At 46.3% G+C, this 20,068-nt stretch overlaps 1 protein-coding gene across 4 annotated transcripts in view; it reads right to left on the bottom strand.

Moving 5' to 3' along the window:
* Window positions 1-20,068, bottom strand: part of INSR (insulin receptor) — a 155,990-nt gene that overhangs the window by 61,951 nt on the left and 73,971 nt on the right. For all 4 annotated transcript variants that reach the window (XM_064381999.1, XM_064382000.1, XM_064382001.1 and 1 more), the window contains exon 3: window positions 135-456. In XM_064381999.1, the coding sequence (XP_064238069.1) occupies window positions 135-456 (322 nt within the window). The remainder of the gene's footprint in view (window positions 1-134; window positions 457-20,068) is intronic.

Here is a 20,068-nt window from a genome sequence, read left to right as displayed (position 1 = left end):
CCCAAAGTGCTGGGATTATAGGCATGAGCCACCACACCCGGCCTGCACACAGTTTTAACAGGCAGTACCCTCACAACCAACCACATGTTCCTTCTTCTCTTGGCTGCACCCCGAGACCCACATGCAGGACTCACTTGCTGGAATTCATCGTGTACCCAGAGGGACACTCGGGGAGGCACTTGTTGTTGTGAATGACGTACTGGTAGCAGCTCTGCCTCCGCGAATTCTTGCATTTGTAGTGCAGGTCCTGGCAGAAGCTGAAGTTCACGCAGCGCCAGTCCTGGAACTGGTAGTATGGGGGCGGGCAGGAGTCCACACACCTGCCGTCCAGGTAGTAGTTGCGGCAGGCCACGCACTTGGTGGGGTCACCGGGCTCAGAACAGTTGCCCAAGCACTCACTATGGCAACAGAGGCCTTCTGCGGTGCAGCCGTGTGACTTACAGATGGTCGGGCAAACTGGAGAGAGAGAGAGGGAGGAAGAAAAAATAAAACAGCTGGTCAGTGGCTTTGTCTAATTCCTGTCTGCCTATGCAGCAGTTCTGGACCAGACAGTGAAAGCCAAGCAAAATACTAACAATAAAAACGGCTCTTCTACATCATTAGCCACGTGCCAGAGCCATCTATTCACTGGTTTAAGCCTCCGAACGATTGGTGTGCCTGTAAATGTTTAACTGCTGCCTGGGGGAGGGGGGCAGAGGGGCCCAGATTTATACAGCATTTGCCAATTTCCATGGTGTAAATATTCCTGCCAGTGGTGGATTTCAGGCTACCAACATAAAGTTACTAAACACAGAGCTGGCAAGAGATACAGAGTAGCATTCTTCTAAATAGTATTTATAAGCACATACAAAGTATCGCTACTATTGACACCAAAGGAGTAAATACCCTCAACAGCATGAATGACAGGAAAGCATCCAATGTATTAGGAGGTGGTAAGTTGAGTATTTACTATTTTTTAAAACCCTTAAACATCTTTAATTTTAAAACCTTTGATTTTAATGTAATTTGTTTAATTGTAGGTTTATGTAATTTTTATGAATATCTATGTTTAACAAGTAGCTCAAAAATGGCCTGGAAATTTCACCATCGGCTCTAGCAAGCCAACTCCAGCATGCTGCTGCACCCCAAATGTGAACTAGATATATTGTTATCTCATTAAAAAAAAATATTTTACAAAAAGGGAAACCAAGGCACAGGGAGGTTAAGTAACTTGCCCCCAAACCACTGATTGCTTCGACAGATACTTGCTTGCATTAAGCTAGACACTGCAGCCAGCATGGGGGAAGAGGCGGCCGCAGCCCCTGCCTTTGGGAGCACAAGGTCTAATGGAGGAGACCTGTGAATTACTGAAACATGCAAATGTGGCCGGATGCGGTGGCTCATGCCTGTAATCCCAGCACTTTGGGAGGTCGAGTCGGTGGATCACCTGAGGTCAGGAGTTTGAGACCAGCCTGGCCAACATGGTGAAACCCCATTTCAACCAAAAATACAAAAATTAGCCAGATATGGTAGTGCACGCCTGTAATCCCAGCTACTCGGGAGGCTGAGGCATGAGAATCACTTGAACCCTGGAGGTGGAGTTTGCAGGGAGAGCCAAGATCATGCCACTGCACTCCAGCCTTGGTGACAGAGCCAGATTCTGTCTCAAAACAAAAACAAAATAAAAGAAAGAAAGCTGGGGAGTGTTCTTTACCCCAAATCCTCAGACTGTGAGTCTCAGCACAGTGGATCCCACTGGCCAAACTCAGGGAACAGAAGTGGCCCCAGAAGCTACATCCATATACAAGAAGCACGGTCCGATGGAACTTTCTGCGATGACAGAAACGTTCTCTATCTGGGCCGTCCGACACAGTAGCCACTTCTCCCCTGTGGCTACTGAACGTGGTTAGTACAACTAGGAAATCCGATTTTTTTTTAATTGTGGTAAAACACACATAGCATAAAATTCACTATTGTAATCATGTTTAAGTGTATAGTTCAGTGGTATTACACACTTTCACATGGCTGTGCAATCATCACCACCACCCATCTCCAGAACTTTCTCATCTTCCCAAAAGAAGCTCTGTCCCCATGAAACACTCGCACACACCCTCCTCCCCAGCTCCTGGCACCTCCCATTCTACTTTCTGTCTCTGTGAATCTGACGACTCTAGGGACCTCCTGTAACTAGAATAATATGGGATTTATTCTTTGTTATTTATTTATTTTGAGATGGAGTCTCACTCTGTCACTCAGGCTGGAGGGCAGTGTTAGATATAAGCTCATTGCAACCTCCACCTCCCGGGTTCAAGGAATTCTTGTGCCTCAGCTTCTGAGTAGCTGGGATTACAGGTGTCCACCATCACGCCTGGCTAATTTTGTTGTATTTTCAGTAGAGACAGGGTTTCACCATGTTGGCCAGGCTGGTCTCGAACTCTGACCGCAGGTGATCCGCCGGCCTCGGCCTCCCAAAGTGCTGGGATTACCAGTGTGAGCCACCACGCCTGGCCTAGCTGCACAATTTTATATTCCCATCAACAGTGTACCAGGGTTACAATTTTTACCAAGGAACCAAACTTTTAACTGTATTTCATTTTAATTTCAGTTTAACATTTTTAAAAAGTTTTAAATTGATACAATAATATTTTACCTATTTATGGGGTACATGTGCTATTTTGTCACAGGGATAAAATGTGTAATGATTTCTTTTGTGTGTGTGTGATGGGATCTGGCTCTGTTGCCCAGGCTCTAGGATGCAGTGATGCAATTACTATCCTCAATCTCCTGGGCTCAGGTGATCCTCCCACCTTGGCCTCCTGAGTAGCTGAACTATGGACATGCACCACCATCTCCAGCTAAGTTTTTAATTTTTTGTAGAAACGGGGTCTCCCTATGTTGCCCAGGCTGGTCTTGACCTCCTAGCTCCAGTGATCCTTCCACCTCAGCCTCCCAAAGTGCTGGATTACAGGTGTGAGCCACCGTGCCTGACACAGTTCCAATGTTAATTAGCTACAGATGACTACCATCTCCCACACTAGACAGTACAGGCATAGAGAATAAAACCAGCCTCCCTACAGGCTTTGTGGGTCTAATCCCTGCCAGTCTTGCTAAATCCTTCTCCCAACCCCAGGCAGCAGCCATGCTGGCCTCCTTTCTGCTCCCCCCACCCACACACACCCAGGCTCAGCCCTGCCTTAGGACCTTGCGTAAGCTGTCCTGGCTGGAGCACCCTGGTCCCTTGTCCCCTCATGACTGGCTCCTTTGCACCCTTCAAGTCTCGACACCTTACACAGACCTTCCCTGACCTCTCCAGCAGAAGTTGCCCCTCCTTCTGAATTCATGAGCTAACACATTATCTCATTACATTTTCCTTATGGCACGGATCACTCTTGAAAATTATCTTGGGGCCGGGAGCAGTGGCTCACGCCTATAATCCCAGCACTTTGGGAAGCTGAGGTGGGTAATTACTTGAGGTCAGGAGTTCGAGACCAGCCTGGCCAACATGGTGAAACCCTATCTCTACTAAAAACACAAAAATTAGTCAGGTGTGGTGGCACACACCTGTAATCCCAGCTACTCAGGAGGCTGAGGCAGAAGAATCGCTTGAACCCAGGAGGCAAAGGTTGCAGTGAGTCGAGATTGTGCCACTGCACTCCAGCCTGGGCGACAGAGTGAGACTCCGTCTCCAAAAGAAAGCGGGGGATTGTTAATAAGAGTCCCTTGTTTCCTTCTTACAGTTGTTGCAAAAAATAAACAGGATGTCAGTAACACATCAGATTCTTTGATACAGATATTTTTAGGCTTGATAGAAATCAGCGACAAGGGGTACCTATAATTATCATAACTATCATCGTTAGCGCTGGTCTGTCTGTGGGAAACTTCGGGTTGAAATTCAATTGAAGGAAGCAATCTACAAAGCAGACGACAATAATCTGGGCCCACGGAGTCCCAGCGCTCTGGCAAGGACACACACTAGGACAGGAAGGGGCTTATTTCCTAGGCTGGAGCCACTTCAGAGGGTCATCAATTGCCTTAACAAAACCTCTCAAACACATAAGCCTTCCGGCCTAGACAATGCGAAGAAGAAAAATTATCCGACCATTGCAAACAAGGCCAGAGGCTTCGAGACTGCGATCCTGTGTTACAGCCCTGTCTGGTAGGTCCATCTGAGCTCCTTCATTCTCCAAGACAGGAGTTGGTCAGCTTTTTCTGTAAAGGACCACAAGCAAATACTTGAGGCTTTGCAGGACACGTGGTGTCTGTTGAAACTACTCAACTCCGCCATGATGCATGATGGCAGCTACAGACGTACGTACGTGAAGAGGGATGGCTGAGTCTAATAAAAGTTTATTTATGTATCTAAAAAAAGGATGAATTCATATCTTTTGCAGGGACATGGATGAAGCTGGAAACCATCATTCTCAGCAAACTAACACAGGAACTGAAAACCAAACACCGCATGTTCTCACTCACAAGTGGGGGCGTTGAACAATGAGAACACATGGACACAAGAGGGGAACATCACACACTGGGGCTTTTCGTGGGGTGAGGGGCTAGGGGAGGGATAGCATTAGGAGAAATACCTAATGTAGATGATGGGTTGACGGGTGCAGCAAACCACCATGGCACATGTGTACCTATGTAACAAACCTGCATGTTCTGCACATGTAAGTTTCCCACAACTTAAAATATGATAATGTAAAATAAATGAATAAATGAAATATAATAATGAAATATATTTTAATTTCCCACAACTTAAAATATAATAATGAAAAATAAATGAAAGCCAGCAATAGGCCAGATAGTTTACCAACCTGCTCTAGTGAAATGTACCTGTAATTGATTTTATTTATTTTATTTATTTTATTTATTTTTATTTTTTGAGACAGAGTCTTGCTCTGTTGCCCAGGCTGGAGTATGGTGGTGCGATCTCAGCTCACTGCAACCTCTGCATCCTGGGGTTCAAGTGATTCTTCTGACTCAGCCTCCTGAATAGCTGGGATTACAGGCACCTGTCATCATGCCAGGATAATTTTTCTATTTTTAGTAGAGACGGGGTTTCACTATGTTGGCCAGGCTGGTCTGACTTCAAGTGATCTGCCCACCTTGGCCTCTCAAAGTGATGAGATTATAGGCATGACCCACTACACTTGGCCGATTTTACTATTTCTGTTAGAGCCTAGACTAATGGAAATTAGTGCTAACCTACAGACAGATATGCTGCAAATTATTTTCATCTCAGAGAAAAGATAATCTCAGCTGGGCATGGTGGCACATGCCTGTAACCCCAGAACTTTAGGAGGCTGAGGCGGGCAGATCACTTGATATTGGGAGTTCGAGACCAGGCTGACCAACATGGAGAAACCCTGTCCCTACTAAAAATAAAAATTAGCTGGGTGTGGTGGCGCATGCCTGTAATCTCAGCTACTCAGGAGGCTGAGGCAGGAGAATCTCTTAAACCCAGGAGGTGGAGTTTACAATGAGCCAAGACTGTGCCACTGCACTCCAGCCTGAGAGGCAGAGTGAGACTCCATTTCAAAAAAAAAAAAAAAAAGAAAGAGAGAGAGAGAGACAGGAAAGAAAGAGGAAAAAAAGCCACTCAGGGTGGCCACTGCTGCTGGGAATACTGTGGACCCCTTGGTGGTGACTGAGTGACCCCAGCCTTCTGGAAGAATTGGCAAAACCCAAGCAATCTGATATAACAAGAAGAAATTGTTGTTGATTTTTAACCTGTAAATTCTGTTAGAATTTGGTTTCCCCGAAATGAGTTATTTGCTTTGCGATGCTTGTTACTTACTCTATCGATTATATTTGAGAAAATGAAGAATAATGTGAAATGCTGAGATGTTACTTGTAACTCTGGCTCTGCTGAGCTGTTCCGGTAAAAACAGGAACTCTGTGAAAGGACTAACCACGTAGCTTGACTGCCAGAGAGAGATGACAGCGTGTAATGGGCTTCTTATTGCAGAAAGCCTATACACGGACGTGTAATGGAGAGGCTCATTACCCAGATGCCTTTCCCAGGAAAGGCATATTGATCATGGCCCTGGAAAGGGAATGCGACCCTTATGGAGAGCCTATAAATGGACACATGAGGGGCGTCTGTCTCTGTGGTTGAGATAAGGATGAAAATGTCCTTCTCCCACCGCTCCTCCAGGCCTGCATGGAGGCCCCCTCCTCTTGCAGCTTTGTGGTCAGGCTGGTTGTCCTGTGTCAGATCCCGTTCCCCCATAGCTGTGAGCCCAATATGTTCTTGCTGACGATCATAAGTTTGTGTTTAACCTACAATCTTGCTAAGGTGTATGATTTCTATGCTGACACACAGAAAGTTATCTTTACATTGTTCTGCTTCTATAATACCACGTTGTGATTTTTGTGCACCAGTTTTGGCAAATGTATTCTTTTTGCATAATTATCACTGGAACATTGTATAACCTCGCTCCCCCTCCCCTACTGAAAGAGCATAATAAAAAACTGAGGTTTTCAGGAGAACTTTAGACATCTACGGAGCGGCTTTACGTGGTGTCTCCCCTGGCCCAGCTTTAAGGAAAACTTTGTCCTTGTCTCTCTTTCTTTCTGACCGACCACGCGATCACTTTGAGAGATCTTAAACCCACGTTGATATGTTGGGAGCTGGTCTTTCCAATACACTGCACCTCCTAGCTGAGCGGGAGGTCTCTAAACTGGCGCTGGATCTTCCCAAGTGCTCTTGCTCCCCATGCTGGTTCCTCTGAATATGAACTGTTGGAGAGAATGTGAAAAACTCCACATGAAAATCACGAGCCTGTCAGGTGCAGTGGCTTGAGCATGTCATGGCACTTTGGGAGGCAAACGTGGGAGGATCACTTAAGTCCAATAGTTCAAAATCAGCCTGGGCAAAAATAGCCAGACCCTGTCTCTACAAAAATAAAAATAAAAAAATTAGCCAGATGTGATGGCAAATGCCAGTAGTCCCAGCTATTTGGGAGACTGAGGCAGAAGGATGGCTTGAGCCCAGGAGTTTGAGGCTGCAGTGAGCTATGACTGTGCCACTGCACTCCAGCCTGGGTAAGAGAGAAAGACCCTATCTCTAAAAAGAAGAAAAAGGCAGAGAAAGGAAAGAGAGAGAAAGAAGGAGGAAAGGAAGGAAGAAGAGAGAGAGAAAAGAAAGAGAGAAAGAAGGAGGGAAAGAAGGAGAGAGAGACAGAAAAGAAAGAAGGAGGGAGGGAGGGGGAGAAAGAAAGAAAAAGAGAGAGAAGGAAAGAAATAAGGAAAGAGAAAGAAAAAAATGAAAGAAAGCAGAAAAGAGAACAAAAAGAAAGAAAGGAGATAGAGAAAGAAAAAAGGAAAGGAAGGGACAAAGAAAAAAGAGAGAAAGAAGGAAAGAAAGAAGAAAAAGAGATAAAGAGAAAGAGAAAAGAGAAAAAACAGAGAAAGAAGAAAGACAAAGAGATAGAAAGAATAAAGAAAGAAAAGACAGAGAGAAAGAGAAAGAAAAGAGAAAAAGAAGAAGAGACAGAGAAAGAAAGAAAGAAAGAGAGAAAGAAGGAAAGAAAGAAGGAAAGAAGGGGAGTCACAAGCAGCCCAGGTCATGACACCAGCCCAGGTCACAGCCACAAACCAGCAGCTTCTTCTGGCGAGACAGACCGCAAAGTGAAGATGGTGAGAGCCACGTGTCATGCAAGATTAGAGCCAGCCCCAGAGGAGGACGGGGTTGACTTTCCTCTAACTGTGTCCCTGACCTGATCCCCTACATTGACACTTATCAAGCCCGAGTGTCGGTTCCTGCCCAGATTCTAGTTTGGGGTAGGGACAATCAGCAGCCCAGGCTGTGTCTGCCCGGGAAGACGGCAGACTTTCAGGAAAATGCCAAGCCACCCGGGAGCTGTCACCGCTTCACACCTGCACGCACGTGCATGCTGTGTGTAGGGAACATCTCCCCAGACCTCCTCTCTCCAGAAATGCAAGTTCTGTGTCCATCCGTCTTCTCCCCTTCAGAGCTACCTTGAGCTGCTGGTCCCAATTTTCCCCCAATTCTCCCTAAACGTCCCAAAAGCTCCTGGGTGAGCAAATAGAAGCGACCATCGCCTTCCTGAAACATTCACCTGCCAGTGGCTTTTTCACTATACACTGTTGAGAAGATCAGAGACTCAAAGCTAAATAAATCGATGGAGGGAAAAGGAGATTGCTGTCAGAGTTCTCTGGTGGACCCGCCCAAGGCAAAACAATGTCCCAATGTCCCCACTAAAAGACACCTTCCCCAGACAGAGGGATCCACAGAAACACCAGTTTGCTTCAGGGAGCAAAGTTTCCTTTGCTTTTCGGTTCAAAGCAAAGGAAGAAACGTTGCACTGAGAGGCAAGTGCAATTTGAAGCAGTATTTCTGCTCCTTGGAATTACCCTGCAGACAACAGAGGCAATGTACACGTTGATGCCTGGACAGGGATATTCTTTGCCCTGTCAGACCTGAGCCATTTGTGTTTACAAGAGCAAAAGACAGAAAACAACCTAAAGATCCGACATAGAAGACTGGGTAAATAAATTCCTGTGGGTCGGCAGGGGAATCAGATGCAGCTGTGGAAACGGAGATTGCTCTATGCATTGTGAAGTTGGAATCGCTACTCAGAGAGCATTCACTTGAAAAGCATCAGGGTGAACCACGACGTCTAAAGAGTCTAATTCATTTGTGGAGAAGGGAAAGAGACATATACAGTGGGAATACAAAATGGGATGGCTGCTTTGGAAAACAGTTTGGCCATTTCTCTCTTTCTTTCTTTCTTTGGAAAACAGTTTGGCAATTTCTCTTTCTCTCTTTCTTTCTTTGGCAATTTTTATTTCTCTCTCCTTTCTTTCGTTCTTTCTTTCTCTTTCTTTGAGGATTTTTATCTTTCTTTCTTCTCTCTCTTTCTTTGGTGATTCCTTCCTTCCTCCCTCCCTCCCTCCCTTCCTTCCCTCCTCCCTTCCTTTCTTTCTCATGTGTTGCCCCAGCAGTCCATTCTTTTTTCCTTCTCTTTCTCTCTCTCTCTCTCTCTTTCTCGTTGTGTGGCCCCAGTTCTAAAGTAGCTGGATTACAGGGATGGGCCAGCCCACTCAGTTCACATTTTTGTAATTTTTTGTAGGGATGGAGTCTCGCTTGGTGCCCAGGCTGGTCTCGAACCTGGCCTCAAGTGACCCTCCCACCTTGGCCTCACATTGTGCTCATAGGTGTCAATCACTGTGCCAGGCAGTTTCTTATAAAGTTAAGCATATGGGCCAGGCATGGTGGCTCACGCCTGTAATCCAACACTGTGGGAGGGCAAGGCAGCCGGATCACCAAAGGTCAGGAGTTCAAGTCCAGCCTGGCCAACATGGTGAAACTCCCTCTCTACTAAAAATACAAAATTAGCCGGGCATGGTGGTGGGTAGTCCCAGCTACTCGGGAGGCTGAAGCTGTCAATCTCTTGAACCCAGGAGGTAGAGATTGCGGTGAGCGCAGATCGCTGGGTGCTATTGCACTCCAGCCTGGGTGACAAGAGCGAAACTTGATCTCAAATAATGATAATAATAAAATAAAATAAAAATGAAGTTAAGCATATGGGCCAGCACAGTGGCTCACACCTGTAATTCCAGCATGCTGGAAGGCAGAGGCCAGAGGATCACGTGAGCTCAGGAGTCTCTACTACAAATGCAACATATTGCCAGGTGTGGTGGTGCACTCCTGTAACACCAGCTAGTCTGGAGCCTGATGCAGAGGAATAGCTTGAACTCAGGAGGCAGAGGCTGCAGTGATCTGAGATTGCACCACCGCACTCCAGCCTGGGCAATAGAGAGAGACTCGGTCTCAAAAATAAATAAATAAAATAAAAATAAAGTTAAGCATATGCTTCTTATCCTTACCACACAACCTGGAAATCTCATTCCTAGGGTTTTACCCAGGTAAAATGGAAACATGTGTTCATGCAAAAACCTGTACTTGAATGCTGATAATGGCTACATTCATAATCACTCAGAACTAGAAACAACTCAAATGTCCCTCAGCTGGGGAATGGATAAACCGTGGCACATCCATACAAGGAATGTCCCTCAACTGGGGAATGGATAAAACCGTGGCACATCCATACAAGGAATGTCCCTCAACTGGGGAAGGGATAAAACCGTGGCACATCCATACAAGGAATGTCCCTCAGCTGGGGAAGGGATAAACCGTGGCACATCCATACAAGGAATGTCCCTCAACTGGGGAAGGGATAAACCGTGGCACATCCATACAAGGAATGTCCCTCAGCTGGGGAAGGGATAAACCGTGGCACATCCATACAAGGAATGTCCCTCAACTGGAGAAGGGATAAACCGTGGCACATCCATACAAGGAAACACCACTCAGCAATAAAAAGAAATTAAATGCTCATCCCATAACGGCATGGATGATTTTTCTTTTTTAAGATGGAATCTCACTGTCACCCAGTCTGGAGTGAAATAGTGTAATCTCAGCTCATTGCAACCTCTGCCTCCCGGATTCCAGCAATTCTCCTGCCTCAGCCTCCTGAGTAGCTGGGATTACAGGCGCCCACCACTATGCTCGACTAATTTTGGTATGTATATACGTATGTATTTGGTAGAGATGAGGCCTCACAATAATGCCCAGGCTGGTCTCGAACTCCTAGGCTCAAGTGATCTGCTCTCCCCAAGCTCCCAAACTGCTTAGATTATAGGTATAAGCTGTAATGCCCAGCCTGGAAATACATTTTTTAAAAGTCTCTGTTAGACAATAAACAATCTTATTGATCAGTTGCATGATTCTACTCCCAAATATTCTAATAATGACCGCATAAAACAGCTGACAGCCATCGGTGAGAGCTTTTACAAAGTTTATCTTAAAATTGTCTTTGCCAACTGGGCGTGGTGGCTCTGGCCCACAATCCCAGCACTTTAGGAGGCTGAGGCAGGCAGGTCACTTGAAGTCAGGAGCTTGAGACCAGCCTGGCCAACATGGTGAAACCCTGTCTCTACTAAAAATACAAAAATTAGCCGGGCGTTAATCACAGCTACTCGGGAGGCTGAGGCAGGAGAATCGCTTGAACCCAGGAGGCGGAGACTGCAGTCAGCGAAGATGGTGCCACTGCACTCTAGCCTGGGTGACAGAGAGTGAGTCTGCTACTCAAGAAAAAAAATTCCAGAGTTGTGAAAGACATAGAAAACTGAGGAACTGTGCAGACTAAGGAGTCAGCAGCATTCAAAAGCAAAGTGTGATCCTAGATTGGAACCTTCAACTAGAAAAAAATATCTACGTAAGGTAATATTGAGACAACTTATGAGAATTATAGAAGACACTGGATCAAAAGACTATCAATATTAATTTCCTGATTTTGACCATGGTACTAATACCCTCACTGTATAAGAGAACTAACTTTGTTTTCTTTTCCTTCTTTTTTTTTTTTTTTTTTTTGAGATTAAGTCTCGCTCTTCTTGCCCAGGCTGGAGTGCAATTGCGCGATCTCGGTTCACTGCAACCTCCACCTGCGAGGTTCAAGAGACTCTCCAGCCTCAGCCTCCTGAATAGCTGGGATTACAGGCCCATGCCACCACACCCGGCTATTTTTTTATTTTTAGTAGAGTTAGGGTTTCTCCATGTTGGCCAGGCTGGTCTCGAACTCCCCACCTCCGGTGATCCACCTGCCTCGGCCTCCCAAAGTCCTGGGATTACAGGCGTGAACCACTGCGCCCAGCCTGAGAACTTTCTTAGGAAATATCCACTGAAGAATTAAGCTATATGTATCATGCCTGCAACTGACCCAAATAGTTCAGGGAAATAAACGTATATAAGGTGTGTGCATATATATATTAGAGATAATAGAACAACTAGGATAAAAGGTAAACAATTGATCGATCTAGATATAATCTTGCAATTTTTCTGTAAGCTTAAAACTACATCAAAAACAAAAAGTGACCAATTTATCCAAAGCAAGGTTAAAAGACAGAAAAATAGCAGATGAGATGCAGCGCTGTGTTGTTAAATGACTTGCGAACAAAAATGCAGACACTCATGACACTTTTTTCTTTGCCTCCCTTTTTAAGTTGAAATCAGTCTGAGTTTTCCTTAATTAAGAAGGTATGTGGTAAAAACAAAACAGAAACCAGAAACCACCATTAAATGATTCCATAGTCCCACATAAGTTAATAACATTTTGTTACATTCTTTCCAGAGCCTGTCGTTTAAAAAAAAAAGGAGAAAGAAAGAAAAAACACTCAAGATTTATGATTCAAAAATTACTGCTTTCCAGAAATTTCCAAACGGAACAGTTGCGTCATGGGCCTGCTGGTACATTCACCACAGGGCCTCGCGGCTCTCCCTATGAGTGTGAATTTTATAAACTCCTTAAAGTAATTTATTTTGTTTCCATTCAAGGCCTTTCTCTCCCACACTTGCTCCGGACCCTGACCTCAGCGGTTCGAGTCCCCAGAGCCAAATTCCTCTCCTTGGAATCTAGTAAATGATTTAATGGCGGAGGGGCAGGGGTTGGGGGCAGGCAAAGGAGTGAACTTTTGACAGCTGGGTGGTCAGCAGCGACGACCGCAGGAGCACGTGTCCTTGAAAAGAGGAAGCGCCCCTTTTCCTTACCTGACAATACCGCCCAACACGCGCACGCCTCTGGAATCCAACCGCGCAGGTCTTTGGAGACATACGGCGCGTGCAGAGGCTACAAAGGGAACGGAGTCCCGGGGGGGCCTTCCCGCTTTGGGAGCCGCAGCCTTGCTCTTTCCAAGAGAGAGTGTGTGAGTAAGGCAGCGAGTGAGTGAGTGGGGAGAGAGTGAGTCCCTGTGGACCCTTTGCATGCTGCGGATGTCTTCGGAGAAATACCGCGCACGTAGAGGCCCGGAAAGAGACGGGGTCTCAGGGGCCTCCCAGCTACCTCGCTAGAACAGCCCCAGGATTGGTCGGTTCCAGAGTAGGAATGTGGGAGTGGGTGTGTGTGTGTGTGTGTGTGTGTGTCCCCATGGCGGGAGTGTGGGAGTGGGAGTGTTTGTGTCCATGATGGGGGTGTGTGTCTGCAAGTGTGTCTGTGTGCACAGGGGCGAGGGAGGGAACCCTGAGCAGTGAAGGCCCCGCCCCCTCGAGCTAGAGGCCTTCGCGCAGCTCAAAGGCCGGGGCGCGCTCCGCTCCGGAGAATCCAGGCCCGGCAGTGGCGGCGGCCACAGAGCCGCCCTCGCGCTCAGCCAATGGGCGGGCGTGCTGCCGCGGCGCTGGCCCCGCCCCCCGGGTGTGCGGGGTCGGGGGGCCCAGCTACCCGGACTCGCTATCTGGCAGTGGCCGCCTTTAGGCGGTTGGGGCCAGAGGAGGGGGCGCCCTGGGAGGGCCCCTCGTGGCTGCAGACCCTGCAGGGCGAGCCTGCCACGGTTGGAACTTTGGAAAAAGCTACGGAAAAGGAGAAACCGAGAGTGCAAGGGCGCATCAAGCATGCACCGGGGTGGCTGAGGCTGCACGAGGCGCTGGGCGTGTGCCCGGGAGGAGATCGGGTCACTGCGTGGCAGCGCCCGGGACGGCCAAGGGGCGCCCTGACCCCAGGCCTCCCTCGGGAGGGGCCCACAAAGGGGCAGCGGCTCACGAGGGTCACACAGAAAAATTCCCCACATTGCAGGAGGGAGGGTCCGCATCTCTGGACTCCCCGGGCCAGTGCATCCTGTATTCTCACCCACCACTCGCCCAGAAAAACGAGAACCATACTCACAAATACATTCTTAAAATCCACAGGCTACCTTTTTGGGGTGACCTCCAGCCAAATGTTCCCCATGCATTTGAAAACTTGTATGTCCCCAGTGAATTTGCAGTTCCAGTAAACCAAGGCAGCAAGTGCACATTCTCATTTAACATTCACCCCCATAAATACACTTTTTTTGGCAGGGGGCAGGGGTTCTCACTGTCGCCCCAGGCTGGAGTGCAGTGGAGTGATCATCCCTCACTGCAGCCTCAAACTCCCAGGCTCGAGCCATCCTCCCACTTCAGCCTCCCGAGTAGCTGGGACTACAGGCGTGCATCACTATGCCTGGCTAATTTTTTCTATTTTTTTGTAGACATAGGGACTCACTATGTTGCACAGGCTGGTCTAGAACTCCTGGCCTCAAGTGATCTCCTGCCTCAGCCTCCCAAAGTGTTGGGATTACAGGCATGAGCCTCTGCCCCAGCCTGAATACACTTTAAAATGTGTATTCTGTTTGCAGCACACATGGTCCAATTCATCCGTGAGGTCATATTAACTCAATTATTCAAGCAATCATCCCCATTAGAGTTGAAGGAACTGAGGCATACAAGGGCTACTTTGCCAACAACCAGCTCTGCCAGAACTTGAACCCAGGTCTCCCAGACAGACTGGGAACAGGGTGTGATATCATGGAATTTGGTGTGGGGGGGGGTTGTTTGATTTGGTTTGGTGTTTTTTATTTTTTTAACAGGGTCTTGCTCTGTGGCCAAGGCTGGGGTGCAATGGTGCCATCATAGCTCACTGCACTCTAGGACCCCTGGGCTCAAGTGATCCTCCCACCTCAGCCTCCTAAGGAGCTAGGACTACAGCAGTATGTGCTGTGCACAGGTTTTTTGTTGTTGTTGTTGTTGTTGTTTTATTTTGTTTTTTTCCTTTTCTGTAGGTGTTGGGGGGGTCTCTCTATGTTACTTAGGCTGGTCTCAAACTCCTGGCTTCAAGCAGTCCTCCCACCTTGGCTTCCAGATGTGTTGTGATCACAGGCCTGAGGTTCCCCGCCTGGCTGTAACATGGCGTTACACTGTGAGTTATGTTTACCTGTTCCCTACCCCAGGCCACCCAGATCTGGCACCCTTTTGGCACTGGAATGCAGAAATGGATGGAGACCCTGTCCCTGCCCTTCTAGTATGCACAAGACACATATGCCCCATGAAGGGAAGGATGGTGTCTGTCTTGCTTATTATGACATCCCAGAGCTGTACACACAGTAGGCGCATAATAAATCTTATAGAAAAAAAAATGCAGTGGGGTGGTGTGGGGGTTAGGTGACTGTTGCTTTATCACAGCAGGGGAGGAACAGTACGTGCAAATGTGTGAATCACTCAGGCTCCGTTCAGAGAACTATAAACAGTTCAGAGTTGATGAAGGGCAAAGTACAGGGTGAGAGGAACAGAAGATTAGACCAGAGAGGAAAGACAGGGAGCCAAGGGGCTTGGACTTTACCCCAACGGAGACGCCAAAGAAAGACGCCAGGCAGAAAGAACATCATCAGATTCATACTTAGGTCACTTTTCTGGCTTATGGTAGATGGATGAGGAAGGTGAGAGGCAGAGGAAACAGAAAAGAAGAGGCTGGCTTCTGAAGCCATCGGGGAGGTGGAGTTGTCGGGACTTATCTACTGGATCATGCCCAAGTTTCCACCTGGGGCAACTGGATACGACTCGTGAGAGAAACAGCAAACCGAAAAGACAGGTGCTTAGATGTGGACAACCTGGGTTTGAGGTGTGGAGTTCAAGATACAGAGGCTGCTCTTTGGAGGCTGAGGTGGGAGGACTGCTTGAGCCTAGGAGTTCAAGATCAGCTTGGGCAACATAGCAAGACCTCATCTCTTTTAATAATAATAATAATAATAATAATTAGCTGTGCATAATGACACACGAGTGTAGTTCCAGCTACTTGGGAGGCTGAGGCAGGAGGATTGCTTGAGCCTAGGAAGTTGAGGCTGCAGTGAGCTAGGATCGTGCCACTGTACTCCAGCCTGGGTAACACAATGAGACCTTGTCAAAAAAAAAAAACACTTCTACATAAAAAATGGTTGTGTTTGTGATTGCCAAGTCACACCTCAAACCACCCCAGCTTGCTCCAGAAAGCTACTCGTGGTAAGGTGCAAAAAACCCTGCTTGTTGGGCACATTTTGGAAGTTTTTTGTTTGTTTGTTTTTCTCATTCATGTAGGTAGTACACATTTTATGCAATTTAGTACAGGAGTAACTTTTTAAAGGTTGTTGAGTTTCAACTTACTTATGTTTGCTGCTTTTTGAGTCCATATACATTTTATAGGCTATTTAGAAATTATTGATAATGAGAGAGTGCAGCTTATGAGAGATAGGCATAGCTGTTCTCTGAGGCAAATTCAGAGCCTCAATTTCGGGTAACGAGAAACAATCTAAATAAAAGTAACACTTAAATCAGTAAATGAAGTTATTCTTAATATTTCCAAAATTGTTAGTAGAGCTGTCTTTACAATTTTCTATGGATTTAAATGACATCTGTTTTTAATCCCAGAACTTTGGGAGGCCAAGGTGGGCAGATCACCTGAAGTCAGGAGTTCCAGACCAGCCTGGCCAATGGGGTGAAACCCCTTCTCTACTAAAAGTACAACAATTAGTGAGGCATGACGGTGTGTGCCTGTAATCCTAGCTCCTCTGAAGGCTGAGGCAGGAGAATTACTTGAACCCAGGAGACGGACGTTGCAGTGAGCAGGTATCACACCACTGCACTCTGGCCTGTGCAACCAAGTAAGACTCTGTCTCAATCAATCAATAATAAATCAATTATACCTGTTTTCAATCTTAATTTTATATACAATATACAATATTTGTTCTATCCTCCTCCTTTGTCTTAGTTATTCTATTTTATTGATTCTTCCCTCTAAAACAGCACTGTCCAACAAACTTACAGCAGTGATACAGTGATTGAAGGGTTCTTTTTTTTTTTTTTTTTTTTTGAGATGGAGTCTTGCTCTTGTTGCCTAGGCTGGCTAAAGTGCAATGGCATGATCTCACTCACTACAACCTCCGCCTCCCAGGTTCAAGCAATTCTCCTGCCTCAGCCACCCGAGTAGCTGGGATTACAGGCACCCGCCACTACGCCTGGCTAATTTTCGTATTTTTAGTAGAGATGGGGTTTCACCACATTAGCCAGGCTGGTCTTGAACTCCTGACCTCATGATCTGCCTGCCTCAGCTTCATAGTGCTAGGATTACAGGCATGAGCCACCACGCCTGGCCCAATGATGGAAAAGTTTTGTATCTATACTGTCCAATTCAGTAGTCACTAACCATCCACTGAGCACTGGGAACTTGGCTGCTGTGACTGAGAAAATGAATTTCTAATTTAATTTTCACATGGGTTGGGGCCACCCTAGTGAGCAGCATAGCTCTAAAAGATCCAGCTGTTTTACTTTGTCAGTTCTATTTGTTTTCTACTCAGTTTGTCTGTGCTAATTTATTATTTCCAATATTCATCATCTCATTTCTGTGATTTCTCTCTATATTTTTATAGTAAAATGTCAAGCACATTTTCTCTGTAATCATTTAAACTTCTGCCTTTGTCTCCATGACCACGTCGTCGTCATCTTAAAATAGTGTATTCTGGCAGCACTCCAACTTAAGACTTAGGGGTTGGTTTTTCGGGTTTTTTTTTTTCTTTTTTTTGAATGGAGTTTAGCTCTTGTCGCCCAGGCTAGAGTGCAATGGTGTGATCTCAGCTCACTGCAACCTCTGCCTCCCGGGCTCAAGCGATTCTCCTGCCTCAGTCTCCCAAGTAGCTGGGATTACAGGCATGTGCCAACACACTTGGCTAATTTTTGTGTTTTTGGTAAAGACAGGGTTTCACCATGTTGGCCAGGCTGGTCGCAAATTCCTGACCTCAGGTGATCCGCCCTCCTTGGCCTCCCAAAGTGCTGGGATTACAGATGTGAACCACCATTCCCAGCCCTTTTGGGGTTTTTTGTTTTTGTTTTTTTGGTTTTTATTTTCTTTTTAGTTATCAAGTGGTAGGAGTCTCTCTTGCATGGTTGTTCACTTAAGCTTTTAAAAATTAATTTTCAGTTATGCTTACTTGAAGCCAGAGATTGCAGCCAGTACAATGTCTGCTTTTTTGGAATGCATTCGTTTGGGTTTTTTTTCTCAGATTTAACAGATGATTAATTTTTCTAAATATTCCAAGAGCACTTTAAAATGTACACTGTTTGCAGAGTGCAAAGTTCAGTCCTATCTGTTACCACAATCTTATTAACCATGTTATCCAAACTTTTTCTTACCTGCGTCTTATCTACAAGATCAAGGATGTGTTGGCATCTTCTCCGAGGTTTCTCCTTGCGTTTCCAACCATTTGCTCTCCACAGTTTAATTCTATTCTAGGTGACCCTCAACTCATTAAAGATCATCCCTTCAGATCTAGAACTAGACATACCATTTGACCCAGCAATCCCATTACTGATTATATACCCAAAGGATTATAAAACATTCAATTATAAAGACACATGCACACGTATGTTTATTGCAGCACTGTTCACAATAGCAAAGATTTGGAACCAACCCAAATGCCCACCAAAGATAGACTAAATAAAGAAAATTGTGGCATATATACACCATGGAATACTATGCAGCCACAAAAAAGGATGAGTTCATGTTTCTTTCAGGGACATGGATGAAGCTGGAACCATCATTCTCAGCAAATTGATACAAGAACAGAAAAGCAAACACTATATGTTCTCACTCATAAGTGGGTGTTGAACAATGAGAACACATGGACACAGGGAGGGGAACATCACACACCAGGGCCAGTCTGGGGGTGGGAGAGCTAGGGGAGGGATAGCAGGGGTTGGAGGGATTGGGGAGGGCTACATAAGGAGCAATACCTAATATGGGTGACGGGGGGATGGATGCAGCAAACCACCATGGCACATGTATACCTATGGAACAAACCTGCACGATCTGCACATGTACCCCAGAACTTAAAGTATAATTTAAAAAAAAAAGAAAAAAGAAAAAAAAAGATCCCTTCAAACAATGCTAAAGCTCTCCCTCTCTCCCTGAAAATGCCTTGTGCCTTTGAATTCTGTTTAAATTTAGCCACGTGTTTAAGTTTTCTGTGTCATTTTTGGAATTAGGCATGACAATTTGACAATTTCCAAGTGGCAGAGAGAGAGAGAGCCGCAGCCTCCGTGGGAACAAGGAAGTGGGAACAGGATGAGAGAGTTTGGAATTGATCTCCGAAGAGGGTCTGAATTGCAAGGCGGGTTTCCCTGGGGACAGTCTCAACCATAAGAAAGTTCAGCTCACATGACTGATGGCTTTTCAATAACAAGGATATGGTGGTTTTGAAAGTGCACAGGTTGACGGTTTCCTGGGAGCTGCTGCGTGCACGAGCTGGCAGAGTCTAGGAACAGAGACAGGGAATGGAGAAAATTTCCTCAACTCCTGAAGGACACAAGTCCACCTGAGGACGTACTGAAAGTCTGCAGGGACACCATGAAACAGAATCGCAAGTCAGACGGAAATGCACCTATTTCAAATGCCATCGTGACAAAAGTCACCCACTGATTCTGTGGGTTCCTAAAAGCCAGAATGACTGCTCTAATTTCTTTTTTCTTTTTTTTTGGGTGGGGGGCAGAGTTTTGTTCTTGTCATCCAAGCTGGAGTGCAGTGGTGCGATCTTGGCTCACTGCAACCTCCGCCTCCCAGGTTCAAGGAATTCTTCTGCCTTAGCCTCCCAAGTAGCTGGGATTACAGGCTCCTCGCTCACTGCAACCTCCGCCTCCCAGGTTCAACAATTCTCCTGCCTCAGCCTCCTGAGTAGCAGGGATTACAGGTGCCCACCACCAAGCTCAGCTAATTCTATTTTATTTTGTATTTTTAGTAAAGGCAGGGTTTCACCATGTTGGCCAGGCTGGACTTGAAGTCTTGACTTCAGGTGATCGACCTGCCTCGGCCTCCCAATCTACTGGGTTTATAGCTGTGAGCCACAGCACGCAGCCTGGAATGACTGCTTTATTTTCCACTCCAGAAGTTATGAGAGGCTCTGTGTGTCATCTCCATGCCAGAAGCCTCAAGGCCTTCTTTACCCAGGGCGGGTACTCCCTGCGTATACACTTCAGACACTGCTACTCTATTAGAAAAAAGTGTGAAGTTCTCTGATTGGGGGTGAGGTCCATTTCTTGCCCATGTGTATTTCAGCAAGAGAAAGGAGTAAGTTTCCCTCTGGATCCTCAGACTTCACTGGCTACTCAGCCCCACTTTGCAGCTCTTTGTCCACGGGAGCAAATAGCCCAGACACCTGGAACTTCCCAGCTCCACCTGGATTTATGCTACTGAGTCCGGGCACCTCTGCAGGGAAAATCCAAGAAGGATAATAAAGACAAACGATGCTTTCC

This window comes from Aotus nancymaae, unplaced genomic scaffold (genome assembly GCF_030222135.1).
Source record: "Aotus nancymaae isolate 86718 unplaced genomic scaffold, 86718_ANA_hifiasm-v0.15.2.pri h1tg000028l, whole genome shotgun sequence".
NCBI classification, from domain to species: Eukaryota; Metazoa; Chordata; class Mammalia; order Primates; family Aotidae; genus Aotus; species Aotus nancymaae.
The sequence above is the reverse complement of the archived record's forward strand: the minus strand, read 5'-3'. Positions and strand labels throughout refer to the sequence as shown.